General features: G+C 36.9%; 1 protein-coding gene and 1 long non-coding RNA gene across 3 annotated transcripts; both read right to left on the bottom strand.

Annotated features, from left to right (window-relative positions):
- Positions 1 to 2,703: 2,703 nt before the first annotated feature.
- Positions 2,704 to 4,909, bottom strand: LOC143600596 (uncharacterized). The gene is made up of 2 exons (XR_013147501.1): positions 4,506 to 4,909; positions 2,704 to 3,170 (listed from the first exon to the last, which is right to left on the bottom strand). It is a non-coding gene; the product is annotated as an uncharacterized LOC143600596 (long non-coding RNA).
- Positions 4,910 to 7,908: 2,999 nt separating this feature from the next.
- Positions 7,909 to 12,629, bottom strand: LOC143600595 (agamous-like MADS-box protein MADS4). Of its 2 annotated transcripts, none has more exons than XM_077078237.1 (8): positions 12,236 to 12,629; positions 11,047 to 11,128; positions 9,738 to 9,805; positions 8,941 to 9,040; positions 8,791 to 8,832; positions 8,659 to 8,700; positions 8,412 to 8,557; positions 7,909 to 8,316 (listed from the first exon to the last, which is right to left on the bottom strand). In XM_077078237.1, the coding sequence occupies exons 1-8, from the start codon at positions 12,418 to 12,420 to the stop codon at positions 8,238 to 8,240; spliced, it is 744 nt and encodes a 247-aa protein (XP_076934352.1). In that variant the 5' UTR covers positions 12,421 to 12,629; the 3' UTR covers positions 7,909 to 8,237. The 2 variants fall into 2 exon arrangements, with proteins under 2 accessions (XP_076934352.1, XP_076934354.1); XM_077078239.1 differs by having other exon boundaries at positions 11,047 to 11,125; positions 12,236 to 12,628.
- Between the last annotated feature and the right edge of the window lie 7,228 nt (positions 12,630 to 19,857).

Raw genomic sequence — 19,857 nt, 5'->3', positions numbered from 1 at the left:
GTTTGAAATACATGAAGTTTGAAATACAAAGAAGTGATTTCGAAATACATGAAGTTTGAAATAAACTTCATGTATTTCAAACTTCATGTAGGTCACTTTCAGTCATCTGGTTAATGGCTATCCTCATATTTCATGGCGGTCCAGCAAATTTTATGAAAATTAGGATAGCCATTTCTACATGATTTTGAAATACATGAAGTTTGAAATACAAAGAAGTGATTCTTTGTATGAAAATTAGGTTCCCAGCCGGATCTACACGCGTATTGTAGGTTCCCAGCCGGGAACCGGTTGTGTCCAAGTTCAAGAAGAGGCTATCTAAATGGAAAGTTAATTCGTTATCTATTGCCGGTCGGTTAACCCTTATTAAATCGGTGCTGGATAGTCTTCCCACTTATTATTTTTCGCTTTTTAAGGCACCCAAGAAGGTTACCAATGATTTAGAAGCTTTGATGAGAAGGTTCTTATGGGGTGGTTCGGATGAAGTGAGGAAGATGTCATGGGTGGCTTGGGAGGTAGTCACCAAACCTATAAAAAAATGGGGTTTAGGTATCGCTCGTTTAGAGGTTAAGAATCAAGCGCTGATTACTAAATGGCTTGGGAGATTTCTAAATGATCATCACGCGATGTGGAGAAGAGTAGTGTTGTCTATTCACGGGTCCTCGCGCTGTTGGGGGCTTGCTCCGGTTAATAATGGGGTTCCCGGGGTTTGGAAGAATTGTGTTATGTTTTGGAACAAATTTAAGGTTGATGGTGTGGGTTTTAATAGAGTGATCCGGGCCACAGTTGGGAATGGTCGCCAAGTTCGGTTTTGGACGGATTTGTGGTTGGGTTCGGCGCCGATTATGGACAAGTATCCGTCCTTATATGCGATAGAAAAACATAAAAATGTCTTGTTAGCAGATCGGTTGGTGGTCACTGGATCTTCTCGTCGCATTGTGTGGGATTGGCTTAGAGCTCCTTGCTCCCAACAGGAGGTGATCGAGAAGCAAGAGTTGGAAGATCTCCTTCAAGGGGTGGTGATGGTTGACCGTGAAGATTCATGGTCTTGGGAGGTTGGTAGCTGCAAAGAGTTCGAGGTTTCGGCGATTAAAAGATGGATGGTGCGGTCCGTTGTGGATGCTGGGAGTTTCAGTTTCCAATGGAGCGATTGGGTCCCGAAAAAATGTAATATTTTAATGTGGAGGGCCGTTCTGGATAGTCTTCCAACCAAGCAGGCTTTAGCTAGACGTCATTTGCATTGTGATGATCATAGTTGCGCTTTATGTGAGAGTAATGAGGAATCGCTCGAGCACTTGTTAACCGGGTGTTTCATTTCTATGGCCGTTTGGAATGCGATTGGTTCATGGTGCAACATCCCTAGATCTTTTGTTTTTCATGTCAATGATTTGGTGGAAGTGCATAAGGTTTGTGGTGCGACGGGGAACAAGAGATTGATTATTCATGGAATTGTCATCATTACTTGTTGGAGGATTTGGCGAGCTAGGAATGAAAAGATTTTTTCGGGCAAGAACACTAAGGTGGCAGAAATGGTTGCGGATATAAAATCTTTGGGTTTTCTTTGGTACAAAAATAGATCTAAGATAGGGGTAGTGGATTGGAAAAGATGGTGTTTATTTGATGTAACGTGATTGTTGTTTTTGGTTTTTGGATTTCAGCGTCTTTCTCCGTCTTGGTGATAGTCGTTGGTTGTGTTTGTTTTTATTGAAAGTCAATTTTCAAAAAAAAATATACATGAAAACTATACTCAACAACCAATAGGAAGGGGGGAAATGGACTTAAAGACTATTGCTTTAATAGTATAGTTAGATGTCAAAAATTTGTTGATTCTTACCATTCCTAGAAAACTCCTTATTCTTATTTGAACCCTTATATATATATATATATATATATATATATATATATATATATATATATATATATATATATACTCGCAAGGATCAATATAGGACCAAATATAAGGAACCCATGCAAACCATCCTCATAACCACCCTCACTGCTACCGCCAACACAACCACCAGAACCACTAGTCACCACCCTCAGGCCTCACCGTACAACCACCAGTCCATCACCATACGTTATACATCAAAAACCATCTAATGATATTCACCGCCACCACGTTGCAACTTGCTGCCAAAACGTATGCAAGTTCAATTTATACTTTTTTCAAAATAAGGACCCAGTTCAACCCAACCCGTTTTTGGTCAAAAGTTTTTTTTTTTTTTCAAAGTAGGGACCCGGTTCAACACAACCCGTTTTGGTCAAAAGTATACTTTGGTTACCTTTTCCAAAATAAGGACCAAGTTAAACCCAACCCGTTTTGGTAAAAAGTATATCTTTTTTTTCAATATAAGGACCCAGTTCAACCCAGCCCATTTTAGTCAAAAGTATACTTTTTTTTTAAAGTAAGGACCTAGTTCAACCCAACCCGTGTTTTGGTCAAAAGTATACTCTTTTTCAAAATAAAGACCCAGTTCAACCCAACCCGTTTGGTAAAAACCCGATACAATGTTTTGCTAGGCCGGATGAAGGGGAAACCTTTATTTTCTTGTTTTCTTTTTTGGCCTTTTTAAATGGGTAAGTGTCCTGTTTTAATCGGAGAGGGGTCATATTTTGAGACAGGAAGGCGGTCAACAGACCCCGCCATTGCAGATAAGAGAGCGACAACTACATACGACTCCAAACACAATAAATCAAGTAATGTGATTGTGACATATAACATAACTATAGCATAAATATCCAAATTCAAACATAATGAATGTGTACAAAACACAACAAATCAATTGCAGACAAAGAGTAATGACTACAAGTAACAAATAAGATAGGACCCAAGTCCATAACCGCAGCAGCATGTTTACACACATAATTCATAAGCACCAACCTTAATTCACCATGGACACCACCATATGCTTCTCAAGTAAAGAATGCACACCCTCAACTCAACCACCAACTCTCTTAAAAAAACTACTTAATAAGACTACGTATCGTATGAGTTTTTATAAATAATCCTTTTAACGCCCGAAGATCCTCCGCGCTCAACAACTTTAGGTTTCATACCATTTTATACCTTCTGCACCCACTGCAACCCTGCTCGGAAATAACATTCACGGTGCTCATCAACCGTTTCCTGAGCAGCTCAACAATCACTCTCCCTTTTCACAACAGTTTCCATGCTGCAACATCAAGACACAAACCATTAGTCCTTCTGAATTTGAAACTAATAAACAGCCTTTTAACGTTACTGGCAGGATCGTAAAGAACAGGACCAAACAAGGCCTTGTTCATGTTCATCCATTAAGCTTTTATCAGACAAGCGAACGGTTCATGAACAGCTAACCAAACGAAATTTCTTGTCGTGTTTGTGTTCATTTGTTAAGGAAATGAACTTGTTCGTGAACGGTTCACGAAAGAACACAAACAATGTTTTATTTGTGTTGGCTAACCAAAACAATCACTGTCTTGTGTTGGTGTTTTTTTACTCCACATTTATATTCATATGTTAAATTTACATATAAATTAATCACATGTAATTTTGTTTTATCGTTAATAATTTTGCTTTTGCTAAAATCTATATGATAAGATTAGAAAAATCCTTAATTAACAAACATTAAGGAAAATAAAATTAAACGTGCATAGTTGGTGTTCGTGTCCGTTCAGTTAGTTCACGACAATTGAACGAACGAACATGGCCTTAATTAGTGTTCATGTCCGTTCATTTAGTTAATCAAATGAAATTCTTTTTTCATGTTCATTCATTTATCCGATAAACTAATATCCCGCCAAACGTTTGGTTCCCATACAGCCCTATTTACTAGTATTGCTTTTTTCATATCAATTCGGTTAGCTGTTCATAAACCGTTCGCTTGTCCCATAAAAGCTTAACTAAAAGGTCGACAATTTGACATGAACAAGCCCTTGTTCGGTTCATACACAGCCCTATATGGCTATATCCCAATACTTATAAGCATCAACTGAATTACTACAAGTTTTATAATATAACCATGGTTGTAAAAATCTCGACTAGTCGCAGAGTACTCGTCGAGTAATCACTACAAGGTATGGTGCCGAGGCGACTATCTATAACTCCGTCTAGTTACTCGGAATCGATCAAAAGTGGCCAACCTAACGCCACAATTGGATCTAGTCGGTCAACTCGAGCCAATTTTGACTTTAAAAATTTAACATAATTCATATTTCTATAATATTAAAAAATGACTATAATTTTTTAATTAACGAATCTCAAATTTTAGATACATTAGTATTTAAAGATACATCTTTTTTATTTATATGGATATCCACATATATTTTTGTATAAATATTAGTAAATTTATGATATATATAAGCTCCCAAAAATTAGTTTCTTTATAATTTACCACGTCAAGTACTCCCCGAGTACTCTCCGCCTAAACCGAGTACTCGCAACTCCCTAGTCGACTTAGCGACTTTTGCAACCATAAATATAACACAAACAATAATAATAATAATAATAATAATAATAATAATATTACCAGGAACGTTTTTTCTAGGTGAAGATGGAGGCAAAGTATGATAAAAAATAACCCGACCCAGCATCGATAAGCTTGAAACAATACCCGCCACATAAAACAATATAACTAACCCAACAACCCACGGCATCAACAGAAACCCTATAATAAACGTTATCGACCCACATAACATCATAGCCAACGATATGCCCAGCATCATCGACGCGAATCCCGCCGCCGTCATCTGAGGCGGCCGCCGCCGCGGTGAAACGGTGGTAACCTCGTCGGAGAATTGAACCGGTGGGTGCCGGATTAAGTTGAGAATTAAAGCGGATAACTCGTGGAAAACCCTAGATTGTTGATCTTGGTGAGATTGTCGTCTTGTCATCATCTTGTTTGGATGTGAATTAACGATTGTTTGGATGAATTGATGATGATAATAATAATAATAATAATAATAATAATAATAATAATAATAATAATAATAATAATAATAATAATGATAATGATAATATTTGATTTGGATGGAATTGGGGGAAATTTATGACGGGATTTGAATAAGGAATGATATGATATGAGTTGGAAGAAGATAACGTAAAGAATATAAAGGAGTGTGATACAAGTTTGGTCCTTGTATTATTATTCACCAAACTTTAGGTGAAATAATAATATTATTTTGGTTTGATTGAATAATTGATTTGGTAGGTCGAGTGCATTTAAGTGATGCTTCATTTGATTGTTCATGGTTATGTTGAGAGATGGGTTTGGACAATAATTCACACCCGGGTCGTATTCTCTTGATTCGGTATGGGATTTGTTCAACTATCTGAAAATACATTAGCACTATAAAGAAGAATGGATAGCGGCATAAATGGTGATGATTGTTGTTGGTTAATATGGAGAATTAGGAATGGTATAATCTTTCGTGTTGAATAACTTGGTAAACGAAACAAATCTACCTCATTTGTTTGGGTGAAACATTGAAGCCAAGAGCGTGAGCTTTGAGTGGGAGAAGTGGTGCAAGTTTAATTTTGTTAATTTTCTGACATATTTTTAAAGTAATGCTTTGACTTGTCTAACTTTTAAAGAAATGTTTTAGTTTGATCAGTTTAATTATTTATGGTTTAATGTATTATGATTTTTATTTTAATTGAACAGATGGGATTTCCATGTCTTATGCCTAAAAGTATTGTGGACCTTTTTTTTTGTTGATAATCACAAGATGTTTTTTATATCATTTGTTTGTTCGTTCTATCTCTTCGTCATGAATCTTTTTCATTTTTTGAATTGTATAAAACCAATAACACCAATGGATATAGACAAAATTATGACAGAATCGGTAGACTAAACTCATCCCAAAAGTGTTAAGATCACGTATGTCCAAACAATTGATTTCCGAATATATGCCAAACATTTCAACCATAGTGAAACTCATATTCTAAGAGATTGCAATATGTTTGAAGTCATTATTTCAAATCATTACACATCACAAAATAATAATTCTTTTGACCCATATTCAATATTCATAATTTACCATTTAATATTTTGTCAATCATTCATTTTTCGGCCTAACTATAAAATAATATGATGTACAAAACAAGATCATTAAGGATGCCACGTGATCAAATTAGGTCATATCGTGGTCTTTCCCTACCACTCCACACCCCACATCAGCTTCCATCCTCAATTCCTTCTTTCTGCGTGTGTGATGAGCAGGGGTGGTGGTTCTTATCACCACCCAATTTTGCATAAGGGTGGCAACATGGTGTTCGCCGCACCTGCCACATCAGACACCACGACTTAACATATAGCCTTAGAGCAATAAAGCCAAGAGATAACTGATGTTAATTAAGGCCTTACGAAATTAAGCCCTTTTGGATAGGGTTGTCATAATGGATACCTGTTTAGTCACGATAAAACATGTTTAGTTAAAAAGTGTGCTATGCAATTTTATACTTCTTTAAAGTAATTAAATTTAAGATGTTAGAGTATATCATTTCTTCTTCTTGGTACATAAAACGTTTAACTGTATGCTTAAACTACCAAAGTCAATTGTTAAACGAGTCATTTTCATGTTTAATAATATATTATTCATGTTGTCTATAACCTGTTAAACACGCTAAAACACGAACTGATAGCCCTACTTTTGGATCATCTTGATTTAAGGTTTTGGTTTTTATTTATCCTTAATCCAAAGATTTGAAACTTTTTTTTATTTCTTCTAATGTGCAAAAAAAGCAACTTGATGAATAGTACAAGGACTAAACTTATTGTTTAAAAAACATAACGGATTGGATAAAAAACTGAACGTGGATAAACGCGCCAAAGTCAAGCTGGAGCAGTGTCGGCGATTGTGTGGGTGACGTGGAACCTTATCCAACTCGAGTCTGCGGATCATGCGGTTACGATCGTCGCATACTCGCATTACGGTAACCGCCAACCGATGTTGTCCCAACAAACCTGCTTTTTCATTTTCATATGTTTCACAAGTCAAAAAGTAAACATTTGAGAAGCAACTTGCACGTCCAACACATAAAGTGAATAATACATCGTTGTTTGTATTATTAAGATGCTTCTCACACGTTCCATATGTTCCCAATTAATAATTATATCAACTTTTTAAAAAAAATAATAATTCAAACTTGTGAACGTATGATTATAATTTCTAAATGTTTTAATTAATAAGGTTTCAATTGCTTAAACTAACAGAACATGAATTCAAATTGTGTTGCAGAAATATACATGTATGATAGTCTATATGTTGTGATGAAGTGGAGTAAATGGATTCAGGTGAAGCGTAACATTCATGTTTGGAGGTTGGAGTCCGGAGACGTGTAGAATTCCTACAAAAATGGCGTTAGAGAAAAGAAAATATTCTTGTTCGGTGGTCGCCTTTGTGTGCCATGAGACCATGATGTTGAGTCGTCTGATCACATTCTCACAGGTTTGTGTGGTGGCCTCTGTTGTTTGGGATGCATTGAGCGTGTGGTGTAAGGTCACTACGTTATTTTGTTTCTCGGTTAGAGACTTGTTAAAGCTATATTTGAATGTGGGCTAATTAGTGGCTCAGGAGTAGGAAGTGTTTCACGGTTTAGTGATTAGGGTGCCCGTAGTGGGCAAGAAAACAACCCAAAATGGGGCGATATTTGTTTGAACCACCCCCGGACGATAAAAGGGCGAATTGTTTGTGTGGGGGGGGGGGGGGGCGACGAATTCTTTGTCACCTGTTTGTGTGTTTATGTTTATTATTATTATTATTATTATTATTATTATTATTATTATTATTATTATGGACTACAACACCATTACACCTCTAAAACAAAAACTCATCATTTGCTGACTGGGCGCCACATGACACAAGTCGCCCCTCCACTACACATAGTCTTATTGCTTGTTGGAGGATCTAGAAGACTAGTCAGCTAGTTACAAGAAAAGCTTTTCGAGGTGAATATTGAAGATATTATTATCAACATCATGTCTTTGGGTTTTCTTTGGTAATTCAAAAATTGGTCAAACCGTAAGCCGTCAGATTGATCCAATTGGTGTAAATTTGTCTTAATGTTTGTGGTTTGGCTCCCTCTGGGTTGTGGATTCGGCCTTGTTATTAGAAATTCACCGTTCGCAAAAAAGAAATATACATATAGATCTGCCAACATTTGTTGTCTCAAATCACTTACAATAAAGATACTTAAGCACACCTTGAATCTTTTTAATTTATGCTCACAAACTTATCAATAAAGAGTGTTTTATTACTTTTTAACATGGCAACCATCCTTGCATGTAATTACTCATACTTGGTCCTGCTTGTGCTACTGTTACTGGATCCAGTTGATACCTGTAATAAATTAGCTAGTTGTCTTTCAATTCTTAAAAAAACATTCTTAATTCTTTCATCAAAGTATCATAGCTTTTGGATCTTGTCGGGCTTACCCGATGTGTAACGTGGGCCCACAGTCGAGCGGATGAAAGAAGGTTTCTACGCTTTGTTGCGGAGGCGCTGGTTGTCTATCATAGCCGACTTGTTGCTCCAAGTGTGGAAACCAATTGAGTGAGTTTATTTGATGTCCTTCTATCAACTACAAAACAGTTATACAATTGTTATTTGCTTAACATGATATCTATCTATACAAATAATTTGTAACCTTAAAATGCAATCAAGTCACATTAACTAACATACCCTTTGTTTCAGTGTGGTGTTTGCTTCATTTAGTGCAAGCTCCTATAGATTATATACACATCAACTATTAGGATAAGCAAAAGAAATGATATAAGACTAGATCTTTAAATACGATACTTGTCGTTCGGTTACCTTTTTTTGAAGATCTGTAAGCGTGTCCAACATGAGCTGCGTCTATATATATACCATTTGTATGGAACATTATTTAGTATTTTTTTAAGAGAAAATGATTTCACTTCATAAAGAATATATAGATAGATAAAAATGTTAAAATTTAAGTACCCGGGCTGATCTGATTTGCTTGAGAGATGTGTCAAGCTGCCTTTCTAGTGACTCAAGCTCTTTGCAGTTTAGAGGGCCAAGATCCTCACCCAGGAGATTCCTAGTATTGATTACACCCGAATCAGATATCAGTCGTTCAGTAAAAGATGTTGCCCTTGCTATCAATACGTGTGGGTTGATTTGGGTTATGTTTATATCTTTTACTGATAAATAAAATATATAACAAGGTAATCGTTAAAAAAGTGGCACGCAACTTCCTACTAGCTAAGTAGTTTTTATAAAAAAGTTAACATGATGTTTTAAAATAAGATTAACATTCATAATCATATTTGGTTACCCGTTATGTATAGAAAACTAGACAAAAGTATTTTTTGGGTTAAAAAAACAAACCTAAAGACCATTACAAATATCCCCGTTTTGATCGGTTTCCCCCCATGTTTCTATTGCCCGAGTTTACTATTATTATAATTATTATCATTTGACTTGTCATTTATCTTTAAGTTTGTTTTTTGTTTGTTATCATTCTATTTCTATCTCGGTTATCATTAATCTACTGCACAACTTACTTGAATTGTAAGAACCATGGAACTCCTATTAAACAGCATTTTTCTTTCATATATATTTGTATAATTTAATATATCAAAATTAAAAAAATCAAACGTAGGTTGACTATTTTACACATATGTTATTCAATTGATCTTGTCTTTAGTTATTGAAAGTATACACATAAAATATTATTCACTAGCTAGTAGCTAATATTATATTAATTGTGTCTTTTAGTTTCCAACTTTTGTTACCTTTGGGATTGTTGTAGTGCTTCATACGTCGCCTTAAGTTTCATATACTCCTGCTGACTACTTAGTTCCTACAAACACAATAACCCAAATAACAAAGATAATAGAATAAATTAATTTACCAAATATCACCTAAATGTGCTCAAGAATGCATACTATGGCTAAAAAAGTTGAGGTTTTATAAGCACAAAAAATCTAAAAAACAATATACTATATAGTACGTTTATGAGATTCTTGATGATTTTATTAGTATTGCAAGAAATTTTTTATAGTAGCTTTTAATTAGTCCATGCTGTTTTGAAACATCACTTGAGCCTAAAGAAAAGTAATGTAAAAACCAAAGGATCACAAGATGGATTATAAAGTTATTCAAAGAAGCAATGTAAAAACCAAAGGATTGAAGCCTGTTGCTGTACACACAACTGGTTGACAAGAAGAATGATTTTTTAAGAGAATATATCTTCTTTTTAAACTGCAAAGACATTTTGCATTAAATAGAAAGTGTATAATATACCATATGTGTTTTAAATGTATCAATCCATGACAGAGCCTTTTTTTGACGGTTATGTTAGTTTCCAGTCTAGAATTGGGCTTTGTTGTGCTAGGCTATATGTAGCAGAAGACTATAAAATGTGGGGATTTTTGATACGTAGTGTCACGTAAGCAAGTGTTACGGACAACTTTGACGGAAATAACCATTGTCAAATTGCTAACAGTTGGTTCTTTTGTTATAACTACGTAGTGATTTCTGTCCAATGACGAAATTGCAATCCGTCACGTATCATGCGAGACGGGCATGAAAATTATAAAGTTAGAAAATTACTTTTTGACAGGAAGATATATTTGAATTGGTAAACCATTACTACTTAGAGTTCCATTTTATATAAAAACTTATGTATTTGTTAACTGATTAAAACCTAAGAAATTTAATATGATAATTAAAAATATTATATTGACAAATAGTAAATTGCATGAGTTTATACTTTATAGTAACTCACAGTTTCATTATTAAACAAAACTGAAGAAAATCTTTAAAATCAATTTGAGATCCGATTGACATTTATTAACGCGTATATAGCACACTCCTCCAATCTGTATATGATTTTGTTTACTCGGTTATTTGTCCCTTGTCAATTACTATAATCAACTCGATCGTGTTTATTTCCATAGTTCTCATTATCTCATAGAGTTAGTGTGACTGTGTGACATCATTATTTTAAAAAAAACCATTGGTAGTCTACAAAATACCAATATATGAAATTGACTTGCTAGAAAGAAAAGCATAATAGCTCATAGAAAAGAGAATACTCACCAGTGCCTCCCTTGCAGTATGATTCGACTCGGGTGCTTCATAGTTACATTTTTGGTACCTCTCGAGCGTTTTGAGCATGCTGCTAGAAGAAAAAACATAATTAATCTTAGCAGAAGATGAAAATAAAGTTCAAATCACAAAAAAACTTGATAGTTTATCACAAATAAAGATTGTAGCCATTCACTCATTCAGTAACCTATCTTTTCTTTCAACTCTTAAACCATGTAAATGAACATAAAGTTTGATAAAAAAAAAAGTTGTGACAAAAGGTGCTGCACACATCTGAAAGCAAATATTTCATATCAAGCTTTTCAACTAAAGTCAATACTAAAATTTTGAATTCAATCACAAAAGGTAATGGAATGTTAAACACTTAAACTCAGATCAACATCAACTTTTCCATTCGGATACCGAGTGTAACCTTTAGCTATCTGATATTTGATGTATCCCTAATTATAATTCCGCTTTGACACATTTAAATTCATATAAAAAGCATAAAATTCATGGAGTGAAACCACCATTCTTAACCTAAAAAATACTTTATATTATATCTTAAGTAAATAATTATTATCAAATTAGAAGCTATACACACAGATGGAAACAAATAAGTAAAATAGCAAATAAGCATAATTTTCTAGTATTACTGAAAGAAGTTCATCAAGCAACTTCATCCATCAATTTTCATAAGCCAAAAACATGAAATTAATTTTCTAGCCAAAAGCTGAAATAAGAAAAAAAAAATTTACAGTAACCGAAGCAAACCCTAGATAAAAAGCTGAAACCATATATGAAACAATTTCTCAAGAAAGAGACAAGATAGTAGTAAACAGATCTCAGACTTCACCTACTTGATCATCATCTGATTATAACATAACATGATAATGGAATCAAATTTATTATCTATTACAAATCAAGTCGAAACAAAAAGAAGCATCACGAAAGGATGAGAGAGAAACTATATTATGTCATCAAATGAGAAACTTTGTTAGTACAATTTCATGAACTAGCAAAAGCTAGAAATCACAAAATGTAACAAAAATGATAACGAATACGTTTTTATAGAAATAGAAAGAAAAGAGTCACGAATGTAACCACTAATTTCCACACTCACATATCTAGCAATCAGATCTACTACGAATAATAATAATAATAATAATAATAATAATAATAATGATTTCACCAGATCTACCTAGAGTTGCTGCAAAACTCAAACAGCTTTCCTCGGCTGGAGAAGATAATCAAGGCGACTTCAGCGTCGCAGAGAACCGAAAGCTCGTAAGCTTTTTTCAACAGTCCGTTTCGGCGTTTGGCGAAGGTGACTTGACGGTTGATTTTGTTCTCGATTCGCTTTAATTCTAGTCTACCTCTGCCCATTATGTCTAGCTGTAACTGAATCTGTTGTTGTTACTGAGATTCACAAGATTTTGGAGTGTTTAGCTCACTACTTGTACACAGTTACACGCAATATAGAAACAGTTATCAGCTTATATTTTAGTGGAAGCTATTGGCTAGTTGCTATCTTACATCATCATCAAGTACAATGTGTATTTTAATTTAAGTGTGTAAGCTAATTAAACTGAGTGTTTACGTAATTTGGGTGCAAATATTTGTTGGCACAATGAAAGTGTAGTTGATTTAAGATAACATAAGGTTTTAATTTATAAATATGATATGTAGCAATGGAGTGTTTTCTAGCAACATTGTTTTTTAAAATTGTTAATATGTTTTGATAAATATAGTTGTTTTAAGATAACATTAGGTTTTAATGTGCATAATTAGCTGTTGAAATATTAAATAGAACATGATTCTTTACTAATGTGTATTAAATTTTAATAGAATCTGGTTGTTTACTAAAAGTCGTGTTATATTATATTTGAAGAAAATCGGATTCAATTCTACCTTTAATATGATTTTTATAAGCCTATAATGTCTAGTTTCGAAACTTACAGTCACCTTATTAGCTTACCCAATATACCACAAGTAATATATTTTGACATTATTTTATGTTTATATGTTGCATGAATTAGTGGTTGTCGTTTATTTGCCACAAATTTCTATGATTCTAAATTCTCAAATGAAGCTTTTATAAGGGGTTCTTCTTGTTTTTTACCTTTGTGGGACTTCTATTAGTTATAACTTATATTCGAAAAACATTGAAATATACGATGTTCTATTGCTAGTAAAAGGTCAAACTTTATTAAAAAGGTCAGAGCACTTACAATGGTAGATTGTTTCAAACGGCATACGAATCACGTCACCGCCACCCCAGCCTTTTTCCCTCTTCGTCTCTCCTCTCTCCTTCCCGTCACAAAATGATGTCCTGACTACCGAATGTCACCCCGTGGTCGCTACCTCTTCCACCCTCTCACTCATCCGCATATGCTCCACATTGGAAAAACCATTGTAGATGCTCTACCGTCTGAAAAACCATACTTCATTAAATTGTCAAATTAATAAACTCTTCCCAGAATAGAACACGATTATTTTTTCCCTGCTTTATTAGGTAATAATTAAATCAACTTAGATTAAGGTAGTGGTGAGCTCAAAACCTTAAATTTTATAACAAAAACCCTAAAGTTTTCACAATTAAGAACATTAAATAAAGTATGTGTACCACTTTCTTGACCGGGTTTTAGACATTTGGTAACAACAATTTATTTATTTATTTATTTTTGGGTAACAACAAATACCCATATTAATTTACGACCTCAAAAAATATTTACTTATTTAAAAATTTAAATACAAAACTATAATAGTAGTGGAGAAGACAATAGCATAGGGTGTGGTACGTGTGCTAGATTCGTGGATTATGGAAGGATCATAATTCATAACAATGATTAGACCAAATGGTATTGTGGAGGGAACATCAATCTTCTTTCTTGGGATAAGTTTCATCGGACGGTACTTATTTCATACGACCAAACCTTAAATCCAACAGTTAATTGGATGTTGTGGTGGCACGTGTCAACATATTACTCGATAAAAACCTTTATAAGTCCAAAACGCTTCCATAAAATTTGACAAAGATAGCTTTTTTTTTATTTTTATTTTTTATTTTTATTGTTTTTTAAGAGAAAGTGAATATGACTAGACGAGTGTGAATGGTGACAAAATGGTAAATATATTGTAATGTCAGGTATTTCTTAATTTATACTAGTGTATAATAGTATATTTACCCATAGTAATGAAATGGTGCGATCAATGAACTGTTTGTGTGACATGGGTTTTGAAAAGATAGTGATGGTTATATTTTGGAATAGCTCTTTGAAGAATCATGATAAATGTTTGGCCGTATGTGAAATTCAGTAGATTTATTTAAATAAAATTTGGTCATCACGCATATTTGGTAGTATAGTGCTTTTATTTCATGTCTAGCATGATGCAAAAATGGGTTGTCATTGCAAAGGTACGCCAAATGACATGATAGGGCGTGCGCCAAAGGATTGCATGTTGCCTAACCATTGGTTACGCTTGATATGAAAAAGCTTAAAAAACGATTTATTACAGGAATAGTCCATATGATATGTTAATAAAACACTTTTGATCTCACGTTTGAGAAATTACGCATTATATTATCACTGCTTCTTCACGGATAACACATATAGTCCTTGGTCTCCACTGTCTTAATACATGTGGTCAATCGTACTTATCGTGAATTCTCTTTTAATGGAGCAAAATGAATATCTTTCGTTTGTTTATGTTTATGATTTGTCATATTCTATTGATTTTAGTTTGTAAGAAGTTTATGAAGAAGATGCTAGCTCTAATAAACGATGATTCATTTTTTTTCCTTTTACTGAAAATTACGTATCAATTTCAGGTTATCACTCTTTTCAAAACCAAATTGAATCATACCATATCAAAACCGTATAGGATCGCAAAACCAAACTACATTGAATTTTTTATAGTGTTTGTTTATACGATTTATTGCCACAACGTTTTATTTCGTAAATTTTTTTTATCCCAAGCACATTAATAAGTTGTTATCAAATAATTTGGCCGAAAGTTTCGGCTACAAATTTACTATTTTGGATAGGACTAAATGTAAAACAAAAATGACCCATAACCAAAACGAACATTTGAGTAAAATGAAAAAAAAAAATATTTTGATCGATTCATACGTACCTAAGCCGTATGTGGTTTTTTTCTACATTTGTAACGGATTTATTATGTGCTTGGTAAAGTAGTGCACTTTAATAGGTTCTTGCTCATTTTAGAGGAAGTGATCTAAGTTGAATATATGCATTGTGATAGATATCAATAAACTATACTTTTAGCAAAAATATCCACATTATCATACACGTTCTATAATTCGCCAACAACATATTCCCCTTTTATATCCATTTTTAAAAAGAAAATATAATGTTTAATCTTTATTGTGTTGTATTAAATATCATGTTAAATATTAGCTTACCGACTTTAAGATGATCTAATAATAATACTAGCGTTAGATAAATAAAGTAAGAAAAATTGAATTTTAATAATCAAAACTATTTTATATTGGTTGGTAGTAATTCATACTTATACATTTTTACCAATGATAATCCAAAATATCACATATTGAAGGTAGTTTTTATTTTTACATTTCTTTTAATTCTTATGGTGATTCCTAGTGTTTTCATAAGCATAACAAAATCGGGGCAAGGGGTTCACCGATCCTTGGTCACATAAATTCATTGGACTTATTTATTTATTCATTTATTATTTCTATATTTATTGAATATGAGTTGTTTTTAGCAAAACATGAATAGACCCCTTCTCTAGTACTGTAGTCCGTAAGCAAAATAACTTTGTTATGATAGTTGAGCAACGAGTTTTGTTTCCGCACTTGTTATAGGGGAATAATTTGTGAGGAAAAATTGTTGGATTGATAATTGTCAAAATGAAAACGAATTCAAGTCAATTTTCTTTATGTTTTCGTGTATGGTTTCTTATTCTCTCTATATATATATACACACACACTTTTATATAGTTTGAATACAAAAGGTTAATAAATGTTTATCCCACCAACAATAATAACTGTAGTAGTAATGGCCGGTGGTTAGAATGATTTTTCATAAGGTTGTCTTATGGGGAGATCCCGTTTTCGATTCTTATAAATGTATGTCACATACTGAAAAAACACACCATTGTAAGAGGACCTAAACTCGGGTAATGAGTCAATATGGGAGCTTCCTTTAAGGAGCTATCATCCGAATAAACACCATAAAAAAAGGTAATAGTAGTGTCGAAGCACGAGATGAATCTGACCTGATCCATGACGATGTTTCCACGGATTTCGAGATGAACGAACCACGTCTTGATCTTCTTCTCCGGCTGGTTGGGAACTGCAATGACTTTTTGGGGGTGTGGAGGTGACCGCTAAGAAATCTCCAGGATCTCTTGTTCACAGACACAAAAATATGGTGGTGGCTCTTATTGAGAATAACCAACCCCTAATAAGGAGGTGGAGACCTCCTTATATAGGGAGCATCATGGCCACCATCATGGTACCCTAATAGGCCTAGCCCAGTTAGGGTTACCTCCACAAAACCCCCTCAGCCCAATAACATTGTATTAGTCCATATAATAAAATAAGCCAAACATAATAAATTTAGGGTCGTAAAACCGGGTTTAGTACCATACCCCTACAAGCCCCCCCCCCCCCAAGTCCAGCGTTGCTCCTGGGCGCGCAAGCGTTTAGGTGGAGCGCTGGACTTTATGAGGTGTGTTAGGGCGTGAGGCGGTTTTTTTCCCTTTTCTTCGGCCTTATCTTTATTGTCTTTGAGTTTTTGGAGGTTTTCTTCATGATGGTGACGTGTTGTGGTTTTTATGATAATGATGGTGCACTAGCATGAATAAGATATAGCACGCCGAATAATAAAAGCCTGCGCGCGAGGCGACTTACGAGCTATGAGAATAATAAAGCTTGCGCGCGAGGCGACTTATGAGCTATGAGAATAATAAAAGCTTGCGCGCGAAGCGACTTACGAGCTATAAGAATAATAAATCTTGCGCGCGTGAGGCGACTTACGAGCTGTAAAAATAAAGAAGCCTGCGCGCGAGGCGACTTATGGATCTATGAGAATAATGAAGCCTGCGCACGTGGCGTCTTACGAGCTATAAGAATAATAAAAGCTTGCACGCGAGGCGTCTTACGAGCTATAAGAATAATAAAAGCTTGCACGCGAGGCGTCTTACGAGCTATATGAATAATAAAGCTTGCGCGCGTGAGGCGACTTACGAGCTGTAAAAATAATGAAGCCTGCGCGCGAGGCGACTTACGGATCTATGAGAATAATGAAGCCTGCGCGCGTGGCGTCTTACGAGCTATAAGAATAATAAAAGCTTGCACGCGAGGCGTCTTACGAGCTATAAGAATAATAAAAGCTTGCGCGCGAGGCGTCTTACGAGCTATATGAATAATAAAGCTTGCGCGCGTGAGGCGACTTACGAGCTGTAAAAATAATGAAGCTTGCGCGCGAGGCGACTTACGGATCTATGAGAATAATGAAGCCTGCGCGTGGCGTCTTACGAGCTATAAGAATAATAAAAGCTTGCGCGCGAGGCGTCTTACGAGCTATAAGAATAATAAAAGCTTGCGCGCGAGGCGTCTTACGAGCTATATGAATAATAAAGCTTGCGCGCGTGAGGCGACTTACGAGCTGTAAAAATAATGAAGCCTGCGCGCGAGGCGACTTACGGATCAATGAGAATAATGAAGCCTGCGCGCGTGGCGTCTTACGAGCTATAAGAATAATAAAAGCTTGCGCGCGAGGCGACTTACGAGCTATAAAATGATGATAATGACTGGCCCACAAGGGCCTCCTCCGCGCAGGATGAATATCCCGGCCTGTTTTCAAAATAATAATGGAGGCACAAATGGCCAGATAATAATAATGATGTCATAGGTGTTTGTGCGGCTCGTAGCCGAACCTGCAAAAACATGTCAACTAAAAGTGGATGTATTGCATGGTTCCCATCCTCGGGCAAATTATGAGGTGTGCCCAACCTTTAAGCTTGGCGCGTGGCCTATGGGTTTATGAGGATTCCCAACCTTTAAGTTTGGCGCGTAGCCATATGGGATATTATGAGGATTCCCAACCTTTAAGTATGGCGCGTAGCCATATGGGATATTATGAGGATTCCCAACCTTTAAGTTTGGCGCGTAGCCATATGGGATATTATGAGGATTCCCAACCTTTAAGTATGGCGCGTAGCCGTATGGGATATTATGAGGATTCCCAACCTTTAAGTATGGCGCGTAGCCGTATGGGATATTATGAGGATTCCCAACCTTTAAGTATGGCGCGTAGCCGTATGGGATATTATGAGGATTCCCAACCTTTAAGTATGGCGCGTAGCCGTATGGGATATTATGAGGATTCCCAACCTTTAAGTATGGCGCGTAGCCGTATGGGATATTATGAGGATTCCCAACCTTTAAGTATGGCGCGTAGCCGTATGGGATATTATGAGGATTCCCAACCTTTAAGTATGGCGCGTAGCCGTATGGGATATTATGAGGATTCCCAACCTTTAAGTATGGCGCGTAGCCGTATGGGATATTATGAGGATTCCCAACCTTTAAGTATGGCGCGTAGCCGTATGGGATATTATGAGTACAATCATGGTTGTTCTTATCCTGATTTGGATTAGACTGTTCATTTGTTATGTCGCTTACGCGCGGCCTGCGCAATGTCTCCTTTATTCTCACGCGTAGATGTGGTGCGTGAGCGTGCATGATGCGTGAGCATCTAATATGCATGAGCGTACGTGAAGCCCAATAACATATGTGATGCGTGAGCATATGAGATGCGTGAGCATGTGATATGCGTGAGCATACGTGATGCGTGAGCATACGTGATGCGTGAGCATACGTGATGCGTGAGCATATGTGGTATGCGTGAGCATACGTGATACGCGTGAGCATGCGTGATGCGTGAGCATGTGATATGCGCCACGAGCATAGGTTTTGGCTGTCTTCATGAGCATGTGATATGCGTGAGCTGTGGCGTAGAGTAATCGCCGGGAGCGCGCATGCGACCCGCTGTGGCGTAGAGTAATCGCCGGGAGCGCGCATGCGACCCGCTGTGGCGTAGAGTGATCGCCGGGAGCGCACATGCGACCCGCTGTGACGTAGAGTGATCGCCGGGAGCGCGCATGCGACCCGCTGTGGCGTAGAGGATCGCCGGGGGCGCGCATGCGACCCGCTGTGGCGTAGAGTGATCGCCGGGGGCGCGCATGCGACCCGCTGTGGCGTAGAGTGATCGCCGGGGGCGCGTATGCGACCCGCTGTGGCGTAGAGTGATCGCCGGGGGCGCGCATGCGACCCGCTGTGGCGTAGAGTGATCGCCGGGGGCGCGCATGCGACCCGCTGTGGCGTAGAGTGATCGCCGGGGGCGCGCATGCGACCCGCTGTGGCGTAGAGTGATCGCCGGGAGCGCGCATGCCGCCCGCTGTGGCGTGTAGTGATCGCCGGGAGCGCGCATGCGGCCCGCTGTGGCGTGTAGTGATCGCCGGGAGCGCGCATGCGGCCCGCTGTGGCGTGTAGTGATCGCCGGGAGCGCGCATGCGGCCCGCTGTGGCGTGTAGTGATCGTCGGGAGCGCGCATGCGGCCCGCTGTGGCGTGTAGTGATCGCCGGGAGCGCGCATGCGGCCCGCTGTGTCGTGTAGTGATCGCCGGGAGCGCGCATGCGACCCGCTGTGGCGTAGAGTGATCGCCGGGAGCGCGCATGCGAAATCCGAAGTTGATCCACAGGGAGCGATTTTGATCCGCGGTGGCGCGCACGATCTAGAGATTTTGAATATCCACATCAGGTAGGTTTTAT

The sequence above is a fragment of the Bidens hawaiensis genome, unplaced genomic scaffold, assembly GCF_021521415.1.
Source record: "Bidens hawaiensis isolate Kalapana, Puna unplaced genomic scaffold, B.hawaiensis_p1.1 tig00054390_1, whole genome shotgun sequence".
Lineage (NCBI taxonomy): Eukaryota > Viridiplantae > Streptophyta > Magnoliopsida > Asterales > Asteraceae > Bidens > Bidens hawaiensis.
This window is presented reverse-complemented; position numbering and strand designations above follow the sequence as displayed.